Here is an 18,162-nt window from a genome sequence, read left to right as displayed (position 1 = left end):
GCTCTGTGCAAGAGTCTTATCGGCTTCGACCTTGATCTTAGTCACATAGCTCCCAGGGATAGAGGAATTCTGAGCATGCAAGACAACCATAATATTTCACCAGCTGCTACTCCTGAGCCTGCCCACTTCACAGTAACTTTAGACAATGGGCTTCTTGAGTGCTGCACAAAGCTCCTAACATTGCACATTGCAACTGTGGAAAAGCTACATAGATGTTTCTAGTCCTGTCACTTTCTTGGGCACAAAGAGTAATGCTTTTATAGTCTTTAACTTGATTATGAGACATATATACATAAAACTGCTGGAACAGCTCTTTAGACACCGCTTCTCCATCAGAGAGCAGTGCTCCACCCGATCCCAGCCATCTATGTATGTGTGTGGGGGGGTGTGGGTGTGTGTGTGTATTTCTTAATCCCCCATCACCCCTCGATGGTACTGTGAGTTTGGCCATGTTGGTCATGGTAGTGTTATCATCTAGTTGGGCTAGGATGAGTCAAAGTGATCACATTTGGGGTCAACTTCACAGTTATTTTCCTCTTTTTAATTATTTCATCAGGATAAATTTCTAAGAGTTGGATTTCTGAGTCGAAGGTGAGGAGATGTTCATAGCTTCTGAAATCTGTTTGGTCACATACACCTGACCTTATTTCCAGGTTGTGACTTAGTCTATGACGTGTTCCTATTCTTGTCCTCTGATGAATGGTCAATCTGATGCACTAACATATCTAGCCCAGTGTCTTCTATGTTTTTTATTTTTATCTCATCCTTAATCTTGCTCTTTTTTTCTCCATTTTAGTGGTGTTTATTCCAGCAACCACAACATTGCTATAAAGGCATAATTTTAAACAGATATGCTCAGATATTTTAATTAGCAACTTTCACATATATAGATTTATGAGTTGGTTTTGGTGTTCAAGGAGCCCACAGAAGTAAGAGAATCATCATTAGAGAAATGGAGTTAAGTTGAAGCTTGGAGGAGATCACATAAAAATGATCGGACTCCTGCTTAGATCTTCCTAAGCTGACCATAAATAAGCCATCTGCAATAGCAGCCCCTAAGACAAATGACAAAAGAAGACAATCACACATGGTGAATGGTTTTCAGAGGAGTTCTTCTCCAACATAGATACTAAATGGATGGCAGCTCATTCTTTGAGAAAGCAATATCTGGATACTTAGTAGTAATCCTATCAGCCAAAGGATTATTTCTTTTTCTTTTGGGGCAGGGTGGGGTGGATACCAGGGATTGAACTCAGGGGCACTCGACCACTGAGCCACATCCCCAGCCCTATTTTCTATTTTATTTAGAGACAGGGTCTCACTGAGTTGCTTAGCACCTTGCTTTTGCTGAGGCTGGCTTTGAACTCAAGATCTTCTTGTCTGATCCTCCAGGGCCATTGGGATTATAGGCACGTGCCACCATGCTCGGTCAAAAGGATTATTTCTTGGATCACATCTCTGTATCTTAAGAATTGGAAGAAGAACATGAGGCTGTAATGTGGGCTCATTCTTCTGCCATATGTGAGTCATGTTTTGACTCTGCCAGTATTTCTACTTTGGAATCAGGGCAGGCAGGTAGTGGATCAGCCACGGAAGAAACAATGGGAATTTTCTTAGCTTGGAAGTAATCAGAGGCCTCTCCCCACAGAACAAGAGTGTCTGTTGTGGATTCTCTCCACCACCTTCTCATAGGGTTCATCCAACACATTCACCCCCTTCACTTGGATGATGATGGCCTCATCCTCCAGCCCAGCCACATCAGCAGGGCTACCCTTCTGTACCTCTTTGATGAATGAGACTGGCAGACCTTGAATTGCATTTAAATGAATACCATAGCCATTTTTATCTTTAATCAGCCTGCAGAGTTTAGGCCTACGATCTGCTACTTCCTCGGTAGTATCTGGACTTGAGACCTCCAGAGGAACAGGATAGAAGCTGGAGCCTCTTTGATAGAACCATTAGGCATTTCTTGACTTTGATAGTAGAAAAATGGAGAAACCGAGCCAGTCTGTATATATTATCCATCCTTTGTCTACCACCAACAGTGAAGTCTGATCTCCACCCTTTTAATCCTTTTAACCACACTGTCATGATCAAGGGTTTCCACAGTCTCACCATTGACAGCAACTACCAGGTCATTGTTCTTCAAGCCAGCTGCCTCTGCTGGGCTTCCAGAATCTATGTCCTTGATGATCTGACCTTTCTGTTCTGAGCATGCCTTCAGACAGAACCCATAGCCATTGCTTCCCTTCATTATCTCCACAACTCAGGGCTGATGAGGCAGGAGTTTCAAACTGGTTGTTTCCCCCTGTATCTTCTGTTCTCTGTGATGCTTGTCAGTTTCTTTGTTCATAAGCAGGATCACGACAGGGCTTCCTGACTTCTTCACTTTCCCCACTACTTCCTCATGGCTGGCATTCTCCACATTCTCTCCATTTACTTCAATCAGATGATCAGCAGCCAGGACACCAGCTTTCATACCCACACCCTGAGGAGTGATATCAGTCATGTACATTCCCTTTTTATCTTGGACAGTTTTCAGAGAAATGCCATAGTCGTTCTTCTCCTTCACCAAGTAGCAGAGCTGGGGCTGGATCCAAGTCTCCACTGCTCCATTCATCACAGGGGACATTTCTTATCATTTAAACCCAGATCCTTATGGCTCTGACCCAACTCTTTCAAGTCTACCTGCTTTTTTATGACTTTCTCATAGGAATCTCCACCCAGAACTATTAAAGTCAATGAATTCCCACTCTTCCTGACCAGATCCACCACCTGCATATGCTCTACCTTGTTGACAAAAATATTGTTGATTCTAAGAACTCTGTTTCCATCCAGAAGAACAGACTTCTTTGCTGAGCTACCTTCTCAAATCACCCTGACCAGGTGGTCATCAGTTTCCTTCTCAAGTCTCAGGAAGAAGCCATAGCTTTGCCCTTCTTTTTTGGACAGTTGACATTCCCAAGGGGTTGAAGGTGGAGGCCATTTCTTTACCTGGAAGGAAGAGGAGCTTCTCTGTCTCTCATGGATTCTCTCTTCTGTGAGCACTAGTCTTGGAACCCACTGGACTTTGAACAAAGATCAATTTAAAAGTTGATGTATTTAACAGGATGTGTGGTCTGAGTTCAAGTGACCTCTGCACTCCTTCTGCCAGCCGGCTGGGCCCTGAACTGGAAAACCTGAGAAACCCTCAGTAATCCCAGCTCTCTGGCCCACCTGCCTGGAGGTGCAGGGAGGGGCTTCTTGTCTTCACTCCCAGACAATGAGGAAGGGGGTAGGGGAGAAGAATCAGGAAGTAGGTGGTTCTGCATTCTTTCTTCTCTTCCTTGGGCAGATGCCTTGGACACCCAAACAACCCTCAATTCTGTTAATACTGTCTCTACTGTCTCCCATCCTGGGGCCAGGGCCAGGGATTATTAACAAAACACCCTCCCACACTAGGGCCATCCTGGGGAGTAGTAACCTGTACACTGTGGGGGTTCCCACCTAGAAGAAGGCAGAGTGCGTCAATCAACCCCATAAGTGGGGCAAATCCCCTCAGTTTACCCATCCTTCTTCCTACTGCCCTGGGAATTCTCACTTGCATGCTTCCTGAGCCCAGCAGCAAAGCTTCCTTAATCTTACTGCTCATGACACTTTACATCTCTGTGACTAACACTTTTTGTATGGTCAAGATATCATCATAATCATCAGCTGTTAAGTATTTGACTATCCAAAGTCAAATGCCTGATAATGGGATTAAACAGGCATTATGATGTGCAAAGCTGAATAAACACTGTCAACACACTATGTGATCCTCTTATAAAACAGAGCTTTGTCAGGTTGGATTATGGTCTTTCTGAAGTTGTCAACATCCATTCTGGAGGTGATTCTGAATCCTCCCTTCCTCCCACCCAACTCTTCTGCAGCTTTCCCACACCTGAAATTTTGGCCAAATGGTCAAAAGAATAACAAACCTCTGTAGAAATCAATCTCACGTATTATTTTTTCTTCTCTATGGAGGTTGATTGTGAAGTGGCTCATGTTCTCATAACCATGTTCTATTTTCTCCATCTGAAATGCCTTTGATGCTTCTGAGATTCTGCAACAAAGACAGGTTGTCATTTCTGTCACTGTTTAAAGTTTGATAGCCTTGAGTAAAAAATAAAATATGTATTTTTCCATAAAATAAAAATGACTTACTTTTGTAACAGGGTTTTGGCATTCTGTGAAAGCAAACAAGAGACAGGCTTACTTAGATTCTTTTCATCCAAGATGATGGTGAGACTTAATCCTTTTCTTTGCTGACCCTGAGAATCTTCTAGCTTAGTTTCTAAATGCTGTAAATAACTGCTGTATTGTCAGGGGTCCTTTTCTATGTAAGCAGTGCCAAATAGATGATGATTTTAGTTGGTAAAATAGGTTGAAACATGAAATGTACACAAAATAATAAAAATGTCATAACTAATTTCCAGCAAGTACCTTTTGGGTTTATTTCCTTGATGCCAAGAAGAAGACTTACCTGCAGAAATACCGCCATTTCTGGCTCATCCATGAATTGGATCCCTGACTCGACCAACTTTGATACGTTCTCCAAATGATCGGAATATTTTTTGATCAGAGCTCGGACATGTTCCAGTTTCTCCTCTTGGGTTCGGGTGATGGCTTGGGTCATTTCATTCTTCCTCTCCTCCAGGATGCCATACAGGTAATCAAATTTCTCACAAAGGTCCTGCTTCTGTTTTCTGCAGCATTCCTGTTAGTTGGGTTAGCTAATGTTAGGAAGTGTTTGTGAGAAAGGCTATTTGGAAAAAAACACCTGGACATTTTGGGAGACAAAAACATTTAGTTACATAGGATATTTTATTTCTTTTCCCCTTTGAACTGTCCCTTGAGGTACAGATATCCACTGTGCTTTGAAAATTCCAGTTTTCACAAATTCAATAATTAGACAATCTAAAAATCAATCACATTGGCTAGGTGGATTGATGATTTTACAATCTTCTGTTCTTCATAAATGGAGAATTTCATAGAAATTAGGACAGGTTTTTTTTTTTTTTAAATATTCTATTTGGGTTACCGGGGCTACAGCTTATATTTTTCTTTGGTGTATATATGTAAGAAGAAAAAGATGCTATTTCCTGGTTTGTTCCCTTCAGTTTCTCTCTGCTCTATCTATAACACTATTGTCCTAGTTTCAGACCTTCCACATAGATTCTCTAGCTTCTCCGAGTTTATGTTTCTGGGATTCCCTCCTCCAAGGACTCATGCCACAGACAAATCAATTTGCTATTAGTATAATTCTAATCGTGATGTTTTTCTATTTTGAATCCCCCTTGTATAAAGAATAACATTTAGGCTTCATAACTGGCTTTCAAGAGTATCCATGATCTGGCTCTAACTTTTCTTCATAATAGTCTAGTATTCTCTATCGTAATCCTTGTATTCCAGCAAAACCAAACCACTTACCTTCTTTGCTTCTGCTTTCCCCTTTGTCTACAATGTTCTCCCTCAAGTCTAAGCAACCTTCAAGACATTGTTGGAATACCACTTGTTCCATATAGCTTTCCTTGACCTCTATGACTGAATGCTAACTTGTAACCTTCTAAAGTCCTATGATAGTTAAAATTTGTGGCAGACACCTGTGTCCAACAGAATTTCTATTTATTCAGTACTGTCTAAGAGAGGGAAATACTAGAGGGAAAAGCTATATTGGAGGTTTGACTTGCACACGTACATTGCATGACTAAAGCATCTCTAGTGCCATCCAATTCCCCTGACTATGAATCCATGTTTAAATCATGACTAATTTTCCAATTGACTTAGTCATTAGCCTTTTATTTTTTCAAGCTCCAGAAAGCTTGGTGTGTGTGTGTGCCAGTCTCCTCAGACCTGATCATCTCTGGGTCCAGGACCTTTGTGAGCCATAATGATCCAACCTAGCTCTGGAATCCAGTTAATTTATCTTTGACATCTCTGTGCCTGACCTTTTTCACATGTTCTTTCATTTTAGTAAACACTGGTATTTTTGATGTCACATATTGCTTTCTTTGATACGAGTCTCTTAAATATGTAAACTATGGTCTTCCTCAAAGATAGAATCTGGGTCTGCCTTACACATGCCCATCAATTATAAAGACATTCCAAAATGCAGAAGAAATACATTCCTCACTCCACTGCCTTCCCTAAACAGTCAATTCTCATCACTGTTTCTAGCCAAACAATAAAGCATAAGGGAAAGCCAATGGTTCAAGCCATTTTAATAGCATTTCTATCATTTACCCACTCATTGAACAAACAAGACTTAATTTAGCATGTCTTTTGTGTCATGCACTGCGCAAGACTGGAGACCCCAAAATGAATTAAATGTAGTTCCTGATCTTAAGGACTTCACAGTTCACTGAATGAGAATGACTATGGACCTATAATGTAATGCAAACTAGGAGGCTGAATAATGGTAATATGTTAGAGATTTATGCCAGGTTTTACAGAAGCATAGGGGTGGGAACTTAATTTAACTCTTCCCGTAGGTGGGGGTGTTTGAAAGGGGAGTCAGGAGCGTTGGCTCACGAAAACCTTCTTAGGAGAAGTGGTGCCTAAGTTTGGCTTTAAAGGATGAGTAGGAGCAAAGGAGATGGTAGGAGGGGACAAAAATTGGGGAGCTTTGGTAGTTGTCAAAGTAACAGACAAGGGACCATGTAAGACATGGAAATTGCTGGGCTTGCCAAATTTCCATCCATTTCCAGCCCTTTGGACTGTCACAATTAGACCTAGGAACTGAAGTCGGTTAGTAGCCTTCTAATTTGTTTCTTTTACTGTATTACTTTTTTGCTAAGCTTACAGCACCCAATGTGCTCACTGCATAACTGGAATATGTCTCTCTGATACTTAGACTTTAGATATTCCAGCGCTTACTGGAAACATGATGGTTTCTAGCTTGTTCTTCCAATATGTATGGTATACTTTAAACATTTATAATGATTATATTAAGATGTAGTACTGAAAGAATGCCCTATTTTTATAAAAGTTTTCTTCTATATACTTTAGTGTGTGTGAGAATATTCAAGTTGATGAAGGCCAGGTCATTTGTGATGAGATTGATGTGAAATCATCTGTATTCTAGTGCATTGCTCAAATAAGACTAGATCGTTTATTTTAATTATATAAATGGTAGTGGTTTAAATGGAATAACTATACTTTCATTCCTATCTTATTTTCAGTTCTAAATATTATTTTATTTCTATTTTGCTTTTTAATGATTTGAATGATACTGAATTTGGATAAAATTACTGTCATTTTGATTATTTGCTTATGCTCTCTAGTATAGGAAATGCTACCCCATACATGGTCTATGCTTTAATTATAGTTATTATATCACTTTGAAAAGTACTTATAATATTACTAGGTTCAGAGAAGGCATGATATGAGCATTTACTAAATTTAGGTCCAATTCCTTACTTTGAATTTTTAGGTGGGAAATCTTGGAGTTGTATGGAACACTAAAAGTAGCCTGCTCCAGATCAATCAATTCACTCATGTGGAAACTGAAACTCCAAAGAGCTGTCACCTTCTCGAGGCCTTTCTACTATTTATTGTTGGTGCCTGGCCTAGAGTCAAAGTCTCTGAGCTCCTGAGTCATTCTATTTCTACCACACCCAGCTGTGTCTGTCCTTTTAAGTAACTTGGAAAAAAATTTACATAAAGTGCTTGTGAACTAAATATATGCCATCTAACAGACTACTATGCTGAATCTAGGCTTTTTTTGTGATTAGATCTTTTTAAAAGATTTTATTATGTCAATATTTATTGTAAGAACAAAAGGTCTTCAGTATAAAATATTTGAAAAAAATTTAAAATATGAAAAAGAAGTAAAAAAATAACTAAAATTCTATAGTTATTACCAATGATATTTTAGTATTGTTCCTACCATTCACTTATCAATGTCAATATTAACATATATAAATTTGTGTGATATAATTAGTAAATATGTAGGATAGTCATATGGCAATATAATCATAACTCTTTTTTAGAAAGGAAAACTTGAAAAAAATCATCTAAGCCACACTTATACAGACTATTAGTGGTAGGGCTAGGCTTGAGTTCCAGAGAAATTCCTGCTGTTTTAAAACTCCAACAGTGAGACCCAATGGCCATGTGCTGACACCAATAATAACATACACACCTCTCAGATGTGCCCAAAAGCCAGACAAAAGATGGCATCTAAAGTATAAACTGTAGAAAACCAGTTAAAAAATTGAATAAAAGGCAAATAATTAATAAAACATAGTAGAAATTTGCCTTTGCATAGAGATGTAGAAATTGAGCTTCCAAATAAAAATGTTCTTGTCAAAATCATCTAAAACAGAGCTGAGAGGCCATGGGAAATGCTCAGGTCACAAATGTGCATTCCAGGAACTGCCCCATTAGGTCAATGCAGAAAAACAGCCCGTCTTTTTGGAAGACAATGTATTTTCATTTTACACACTTTCAACATAAATGCTACAACCTTGAGACAGACTCTTCACAGTGACTGCTCGTGTTCACTAATCAGATCTCTCTAACTCACTTGCATACCAGGAAGATCAATCAACTTTCCTTCATAATAAAGTGCCTCCTCTGTCCTAATACAATACTCTGTGCTGTAGGCGTACTAGGGGCGACCTTGATCTGTGCATGTATGTTCTGGATTGCAATCTATGTTTTCGTTTGATTTTGACAAGGAAAACTTCATGCTACATTAAGGAAGCCAGATTAAATATGTGACCTATTTATATGAAAAAGAAATAAATAGGTGACCTATTTATATATATTATATACATAATTCTATGTATATAAGCTTTCCGGAAAAGGAAAAAGCAATGATTTGCAGAGCCTGGGAGTTTGGGGAGGACTGGATTTCAAAGAAACAGAAATTTGAGTCCAAAGAGCAGTTTTGTATCTTGACTGTAGTAGAGGTTGCAGACCTTTAAACATTTGTCAAAACTCATGGAATGAGTATTGGAAATCTAGAAATAAAACCTATTCCATATGGAAATACCATACAAGATAATTGTATTACAAATCAGTGGGGGAAAGACAGACAGTTTTGAATAGATGTTGGGGAGAAATTTGTCATATTGAAATAGATAAAATTACATTCATTTCTTGCACTATATTCTAGAATAAATTTCATTATGGGTTAGAGGTTTCAAAACTATGGTAAACCATAAAATAATAGAAGAAAGCATAGGTGCTAGGCACAGTGGTGCATGCCTCTAATCCCAGCAGCTTGGGAGGCTGAGGCAGGAGAATCACAAGTTCAAAGCCAGCCTCAGCAGTTCAAAGCAAGGTTCTAAGCAACCAGGTGAGACCCTGTCTCTAAAAAAAATACAAAATAAGGCTGGGGATGGGCTCAGTGGTAGAGTGTCCTGGGTTCAATCCCCAGTACCAAGACAAACAAACAAACAAAAAGAAGAAAAAGAAAGCAAAGGTGAAATTTTCAGTAACTTGGAATAGAGGAAGACTCTCTAATGTATGATTCAAAATTAAACATTGAAGAGGGAAAATATTGATATCAATCAATTATGGTGATACATAAACAGAAATCTTCCATATGACAAAAAGTAAGCACAATCAATTGACAAATTATAAATTACATAAATTGAAAAATATGTCATGTGCAAAGGGATAAAATAGAAATGGAAAGTATAACAAATTCATAAAAAATAGGCAAGAAATATGAAAATACAATTTACAGAAAAAAATGTGAAATACTTCTAGCAAATGAAAAAATGCTCTAGCACATTACAATAGGGCAAATACTACTTAAAATACTTTGAGAAAAATGACATATTACTATTTCTTGTTTATGATTTGCTTAGATTCTGATTAAAAATTTAGAGGCAAATAGGGAAAATATGGAGGCCAATCAATGATTATATAACTAAGCTTTTTTAAAGGGAAGAAATCTCAATATAATTCAGGATTATATTCATTAGTTAATTCTTTCAACAAAATTCATTGACTGTTTTTTATGTACAAAGAATTATATGGTCTACAATCGGTCACAATTTTGTATTGTCCAGGAGAATGATAAATACAAAATTAAAAATTATTATATTTTCTGATTTCCAACAGATAAACAGGTCCCCCCATTTTCTCTTGCTTAATTTGCCTTTAATGTAAATATATGCAAAATGTGGTTAAAAGTTAGACAAACTTTTTTCTGAAATAAATCCTGTATCTGTGGAATTATGTAATGGGGACTTACAAACTTCTAGAAATTAAGATGTACAGATTAACCTCATGTCAGATTCAAATGTAAAATACAATTTCATTTCTATGAAATTGAAAGTCTAGGGTTATTCTGAGATAGAATCAACATACGAGAGACTAACATGTGTGCCCTTCAATCTTTTTCAGCTACAGGACCATCAAAGTACTGAGGAATTCAATGAGTAACAAGCACGTCAGGTGTTTTAGTCAGCTTTTTCGCTGCTGTGACTAAAGGACCTGACCAGAACGACTTTAAGGAGGAAAGGTTTATTGGAGGGCTCATGGTTTCAGAGGTCTAAGTCCATAGAGGGCCAGCTCCATTCCTCAGGGCTCCAGGTGAGGAAGAACATCATGGTGGAAGAGTGTGGCAGAGGGAAGCAGCTCACATGGTGATCAGAAAGCAGAGAGAGAGAGAGAGAGAGAGAGAGAGAGAGAGAGAGAGACCACTCTCCAGATGCAAAATATATACCAATTAACCACTTCCTGCAGTCACACTCCACCTGCCTCCAGTTACCACTCAGTCCCATCAAGGATTAATTTACTGAGTAGGTTAAGACTCTCACAACCCAATCATTTCTCCTCTGAATATTCTTGCATTGTCTCACATGCGAGCTTTTGGGAGCCTTGTCACATCCAAACCATAACATCAGGTTATCAATTCACCTCTCAAGCTAATTGGAGAACAGATACATGCTACCCAGAAGAAAATGTTCTCAGAGGTTATGCTGCTGCCAATGGTGATTACTCTGAGTGCTTTCTGTGCCTGTATAAATGTGAACTGGTAACCCTTTCAATATGACTTTCTAGTAACCTGGAAAATTCAATAGGAAAAAGAATGCAGATTCTGTGCATTATCCAAATGTCTGCAGATGGCACACCTTAAAGGATGACTGTTACCTGCACAAGCATGATAGCAAGCATGTTCATCTCTTCTCCACAGCTTCCCCTCTTCACAGACTTCTTGCTTTTAGCATACTTCATTAATTTGAAGTATCTTTAAGTCCAATTTCACATTGTAGACCTATCCTTTCCCCCCTACTTCTCTGGATAGTAGTTGAACTAAGATATATACTTTTTGGAATATAAATATAAAATTCATTTATTTTTTCAAATAATCTCCGTTTCTTTTTTCTTTTCTTTTCTTTTTTTTTTTTTTTTTTTTGATGTCTGTAGTACTACGCTCTCTGTGTATGCATGTGTGTCTGTGTGAGTGTGCTCAGCAAATGAAATAACTCCATCATAAAGACACGTGGTCCTGGCCACCAAGCATCCTTGGATACCAAGGCTCCAGCTGCAGCCTGGCTTTCCTCCCGGGTCTGCCAGACTGTTATATTTATTGGGTTCTTAGAAGAACCAAATTAAAGTTGTCTGTAATACTTTAATAAAAATAAAATCCATCTCATCTCTCAGAGAACCTCTTGTGGATGCAATATACTAAAAAGGGATGATTTTATAAAGGGAAGATTATCCTGTCCATGTTGAAACGGTGAGACGAGGACAAATGGAATAATTTCCAAGACTTCTGAATGAAAAGGAAAAAAAAAATCAAGTAGTTACTTGGTTGTTTCCTTAAAAGTATGTAGGCAACCTTTAATATTTATCTAAAATCCATTGTTTGGCTGTGGCTATCATAGAAGTGTTAAAATTGACAGACTCTAAATTTTAGTCACTTTTTCTATTTTAGTAGCAATAGGATAAAATGTGCAATTGCAAAGAAAAGTTTTTCATGAAAAAATAAAGAAAACAATTAAAAAAGAACAGATAAAAGGATAGTTTGCCAATAAGAACCATTATGCCACCATTTTTAATAACTACATTTTTATTGATTTGCTTTTTTCCCAGGTACTTATTACTTCCTGAAATTATCTTGTTATTTATTTGTTTTATTGTCTAATGCCTCTTTTAGAATAAAAGCTGCCTGCCAGCAGGTACCCTTTTATTTTTTAGATCATTTCTATTTCCCAGCATTATATGTACAGAATATTTCACAGAATGCACACTTGAAAAATATGGGTTTGAATGAATAAAGAATAAATAAAATATGACATTCATCTAGAATATTCAGCCTTCTCTCAACAGTTTCTATTTTAAAGAAATGGGTATTTAAACAAATACCTCAACCCTCTGTGTCAATCGATGCTCAGAAGACAATACAAAAATATAGTTACGTAACCTTAGAAAAGTCATTTAGCCTCAGCACAGTTTGGAATTTATTTTTAATCAACACAATGCAAGATTAGAATAGATAATTGCTTAGGTCCCTTCTGAATGTATGACTTCAGGTAAATGTGGAGATATTTTTGAGACTCTTCAGACTAGAACATGCCTCTCTCCATTCCCAGACAGCTGCAGAGTGTCATGTACAGTACTAAGACAGTAATGTCAGTCCCAACATGGGCACGTGCCATGGGCACAACAGGAAAAGCTTACAGCAATTATGACCACTGCCCTTACCATGTAAGGAGCATAGTTCTTCGACTAAAATAGAGCCTGAGATAACTCTTAGCCCCACCACTTGTCACTGGGCAACTGCGGCTCCACCAGGCCCATTGATATCTCCACCACATTCCTCCAGCATTCATGGAGACACACTTGTTCAGAGTGACAGCTTCACTTGAAATACAGTACTTCACAGGTTCCTTCATGAAGCCAGACATGGTTTCTTCCCCCACCACATTGTCTCCCCAAAAGAAAGAAAAAACAGACACTAGACTAGTAACACTGAAGGAAGAACTATATTAAAGTGCTGAGGTTGTTGCTCAATGGTTAGCGCTTGCCTAGCAGGTGTGAGGCACTGGGTTTGAGCCTTAGCACCACAGAAAAATAAAATAAAGGTATTTTAAAAAGCCATACAAGAGAACTTTATAAAAAAAAGAAAAAAACTACATTAAGATGGGAACTTCTTACCAAGAATTTTAGGCCTTCATCTATAAAGTTCCCATGACAACCATTTGGAGAACTCCCAGGGACACAGAATAGAATGTACATAGAAAAGGGCCTCTAGGTACAGGCTGGGGTTCTGCCCAGTCCCTGCCAGCTCATGCCTTTGTGTGGAACTCAGCTGAACAAATACATTTGGGGGTTGTGGTTCTTAGGTCTCCCAAAGTAATACTCTTTCCTACTGTATTGAGCAGTCTCTCTACATTAGGAGGATAATTATGTCATAATTTGTGGCATTTCTTAAGCTTTCTCTTGAGGCTCTTGGCCTTGGGGCTTTTCTGGGTTATCTCCTGAATCAACCCTATGAGGGATGTGGCCAGGTGGGCTTGTTCTGACGGGAGCCCACTGTGCAGTGGAAGCCACGTGGCAAGTCAAGCAGATGTTGAACTCACCATGCTCTGTGAATAGGCAGCCTGCTTCCCAGGAGCCGCTCGGTCTACCTTGGTTGACAATATTTCAGGTTGTCACAAAGCCTTTTGGATAAATAATAGAGCTAATATCTAGTTCCATTCATTTTTAATTTTCCCCTCTGAAGGGAGCTGCTCAGCCCTGCTATTACAATTAACCAGGACCTTGATAGTCTTCTGGCACCACTTAAAACAAGTCCCAGTGGTAAGGGGATGGTTTGTTTGCATTGTCAGTAAAAGTATGTGCTTTCCAAGCTGACTCTGAGGGCGACTGAGGCCTTGCCTACAAGCCCCAGGCACATGCTCTTACCCCAAAACCTGATTGTCACAACACTGTGGAGAGTATTATCATCCCCACCGTAAGGCTGAGGAACTGGAGGGTCGGCAAGCTGAAGAAACTTGCCCCACCTCCCATAATTAAGTGATGGAACAAAAATGAATACTCTTAAATCTGTTCTTTTGAAAAAGCATATTATCTTGCATTAAAAACATGGTCTCAAAATTCTGGCATACTTATTAAAATTATATATATATATATATATATATATATATATATATATATATATATATATATATATACATATACATACATACATACATATACATTCCTATTTTGTATTTGTACCTGCATGGACAATGTTTCAGAAATGAGGAAAAGCAGTTGGGGGTAAAATTACGGTTTTTATCAGAGATATGAAAAATTGTGCTGTATATGTGTAATAAGAATTGTAATGTATTCCGCTGTTATTTATTTTTTAAAAAATCAATAAAAAAATCACTGTTTTGGAAATATAATGGATCGGTTCTTACAAAATTACTGGAGGATTTACAAAAGTTGTCATTTTCAGATATAGGGAACAATATTAATTTTTTACAATTCAACTTGTGGCAATTTCCCTTAGACAGATATTCATATGAAACAGTATTATTTCCAAGTGCCTGTTTGCCATTGGGAGGGATACTATTACCAGCCTGCTCCTTGAGCTATCCAGTGACATAGGATAAGTGCCCTTGGTAAATATGACAAGAGAGAGGTTATGTTTTCTAGGGATGAGGAATGAAAGTGAAGCATGCTTTCCCAGAAGTAGAGAGTTCCTCCCAAGGAGAACTTCACCATTGTGAGCAATCCCCTTCCCAGTTCCAGCCCAATTCAGAATATCTGCAGGCCTGGAAAAGCAAGTGAAGTCCAGAGCATTCTAGGCTCATCCAGAACAGCTCAGAAGACCTTGGTCAACCTGCAATCCAAAACTCAGGCAATATCTTAGACTACCCTCATCTGGAATGGCTAAGTCTCAGGGGTCCTTTGCTCCACCATAGCTCACAGCAGAGGGGAAATACCATTCCCTATTCAAGACAGCCCATACTGCCCCTTGACAACTATAGCCACCCTCAAATTTGTTCTCATCATCAATGTAAATACATGTCAACAGCATGCGGTTTTTTTTTTTTTTTTTAAGAATAACAAGGAATCCAGATGTGATTTACCCTAAGCTCAGCAATGCTCCAGTGCAGATCCCTGGCCAGGAGCCTCCCCAGGCAAGACATTACATGATCAGGGACAAAATTAGACATGTGCAAGGAACAGGCACCACTACCAGAGGGCAGGTGTCAGTGTCCCGTGGAGAGATGAAGTAATTATGGAAGGACAGTGCCCACCCCAGGGGCTACTCCATTTCCTATCCCTAAGGAGTCCTTCACCAATCAGAAAAGAGAATTCTTTAACAACAACTCCCCACCCCCAGGAACCACCAATAGCTTCTCAAAAAATGTTTCCAGGCAGGTGGTGAGCAAAGCCAGGAAGAGAAACAACAGTCCCAGACAGAACAGGAGACAGGGGAGCTCTGTTTCCACATCCCTGCTACAGAAGTCACCTGCTGAGCAAAGTGGAACCATTTCACTCAGAGCCCAAAGACCTGGTTTGCTCTACATTGTCCTGCTTTGCAGGCTGGTGAGAAGCAGAACCTCTGAGGTTTTGCTCACGGATGCAGGTTTGGCTCTACTGGAAACCATAGGTGCATGAAGTGGCCTCTTGTGATGGTGTTCCTGTCTTCAGGTGCCCTTCAAACAGGACTGGAACCAGGAAGTCAGAGACCTCCACTGTGCTCTGAGGCAATCCCTACATCTCCAGATGAGCCACCTACACTGATCTGAAAGAACCATGCTTATCCACACCATATCCATTCATTTGTTTTTTATTTTACTGATTATACAATATGTCAGACTTATTTTATAAAAATGTGAGATAGAGAAATATGTAAAGAAGGCATTGAAAATCACCCTCAGTTCCATTATTTAAAGGTCTTAGCCTTTCTGGTGTTTTTCCTCCCATGGTTGTACAGAAGGTTCGATATAAATATACACATTCTATGTTGTTATATAGGAATGCATACATCCTATACTATTTATATATTTTATATATTATGTATATAGATACATCCTATTATATATATAAAACATATATACGTGAATGATACATAAATATCTGATATTTATGTATCATTCATATATATAACACTTTCTATGCTTTTTCCCTATTTCCTTAAGATAAAATCCCAAACATAAAAAGATAAAAAGGGATGGTCAAAACAGACTTGCAGGGAGCAATTACACACCCTCCTTTAGTAAGCTGTGAAAATAAAAGTGTGACAGGTAATGAATGTCATTATCAGGAAGAATGGGGTAATGATCCTGACCTTTGCTTCTGGAAAGTTCTCCCTGATATCTGCCCTAACTCCCTTCTGCTGAATTAACTTGAAACCTGTTCCTTCTTGTCTTGTTCTCAGCATAATTAGAAACAGCTGCTTCCCACTTTGATTCTGACCAGTCACTGTGAAGAAATCCTGTTGTCAAATCTCTTGCCACCCTTTGATGTTGGCTTAAAGGAGCCGGAATTGAGTTGTTTGCATTTGCTCAAGGCTCCAATGTGACCCACAGGGTTTTTCTCAGTTTCAGACAGAAAGCCAGTTCCACCTCACAGACATCTCTGAAAAAGGCCCAGGGATCTGCAGATTATCTCACTCAGAAGCAACAGCCTCCTACTTAAACACTCCAGATTCAATGTGGTCTGTCCTAATCCATGGCTACTGATTAAACTGTATTTGACCTTTACTGTAAATAAGTGCAAAGGAAAAAGTAGATATTGCCCATTTCTGACTCTTTTTGAGTTCTTCATCAAGAACAAAACATTTCTTTATAAATGAATCCTAGATTTATCATGGGTCTTTTTAAGGATGTGAGTGTGGAGAAGAAAGGAGATTTAATGATGTGTAGATCTAAAATGAGACAATTGAAGCCACCATCTAGGAAATGGCCCTCAGCTCTTAATAGAACGGGTCTTTCTAATGATAAAATAATAATGAGTTTTCACAGGTCATTCATTACATACCAGGTACTGTGCTAAGCATTCTGCTTTTTAAATTCCTCTCAGCAACTTTATAAAGTGAGTACCATTCGTTTGTTTTTTATTTTACTGGTTATAAAATATTTCAGATTTACTTTATAAAAATGTGAGATAGAGCAATATGTAAAGAAAACCCCCCAATTCTATTATTTAAAGGTATATATATATATATATATATATATATATATATATATATATAAATAAATAATGCAAAGGTCTAAATATGTAATATATATTTAGATATATAATATACATGCTCATAGTAATATTAACGGATCTTAAGAACATAATTCTTAGGTTAAAAAAAGAAGCAGAAAGAAAAATGCAACATGCCATTCATAAAATTAACAGACGTACATGTAAAACAATAGGCATTTTACTAGTATGACTTAAGACTGTCAGGATTTACCCCAAGAAGGTTTGCAGGAGTAGCAGTAACACTCATTTCCATGAACTGGAAATTGGTTTTTCTCCTTGCTTAATCTTTCAAAAGGAGTTGACCAAGGAAGAGCAACACATACAACAACCACCTGAGTAATTGTGGTAAAATCTGCCTCTTTCACTCATGTGGCAATTTCTCTTATGTGCCAGGAAGTGAGCATTTCAGAGACATATCAGGAAGGAACCCATTCTGTTAGAAAAGAACTAAGGGCAGGATGGGGATTTCTACTGGGGCACTGAGGAAGCTACAAACCCCAGGAGTTGTAGGCTCACCTCCCTGGGAGTCACCTGACTTACCTCAATGGTTTTACAGGTGTCCTCCAGCTGGCTGATCACCCCTTGGACTCGATCATTGCTCCCCACAAGAACAGCGATGCCATCACTGAGCTCTGACTGATGAAGAGAAAAGAGGGACTCAAGATCTTGGGGGCCAGGTTTCCTAGTCACTAGAGAGTGTGGATTAAGTCACAGTATTGTTCTTATAGAGTTCCTAATGGCGGGTCCATGCAATTCCAAAGGAATAACAGTGAGACTTGGGAAACCTGTGAACCTCCTGATCTTGCAAGCCCACCTTCAGATAGGGATGCATTTGTGTGGGAAGGGATTTCATAGTTTTCCTCACATTCTCACTGGAGACTGTGACTCTCTTGAAAACAGGAAGAACATTGAAATTATAGCTATGGAGAATAACATATTTAAGATGAGGAACTCTAAACATTTTACCCTCTTCCCATTTCTGAC

The 18,162-nt window shown here is 38.6% G+C and overlaps 1 protein-coding gene and 1 pseudogene across 3 annotated transcripts in view; both read right to left on the bottom strand.

Annotated features, from left to right (window-relative positions):
• The window catches only part of Trim55 (tripartite motif containing 55), a 52,036-nt gene that overhangs the window by 24,854 nt on the left and 9,020 nt on the right, over positions 1-18,162 (bottom strand). For 2 of the 3 annotated variants that reach the window (XM_027932856.2, XM_027932858.2), the window contains exons 4-7: positions 17,719-17,814; positions 4,502-4,735; positions 4,183-4,205; positions 3,957-4,081 (exon numbers count right to left, since the gene is read on the bottom strand). In XM_027932856.2, coding sequence (XP_027788657.1) covers positions 3,957-4,081; positions 4,183-4,205; positions 4,502-4,735; positions 17,719-17,814 — 478 coding nt within the window. The remainder of the gene's footprint in view (positions 1-3,956; positions 4,082-4,182; positions 4,206-4,501; positions 4,736-17,718; positions 17,815-18,162) is intronic. The other variant, XM_027932859.2, reaches the window with a different exon arrangement.
• On the bottom strand, positions 1,326-2,986 carry LOC114090646 (Na(+)/H(+) exchange regulatory cofactor NHE-RF3 pseudogene; annotated as a pseudogene).

The sequence above is a fragment of the Marmota flaviventris genome, chromosome 15, assembly GCF_047511675.1.
Source record: "Marmota flaviventris isolate mMarFla1 chromosome 15, mMarFla1.hap1, whole genome shotgun sequence".
NCBI lineage: Eukaryota > Metazoa > Chordata > Mammalia > Rodentia > Sciuridae > Marmota > Marmota flaviventris.
Note: the sequence above shows the minus strand (reverse complement) of the source record. Positions and strands in the feature narration are given on the sequence as shown.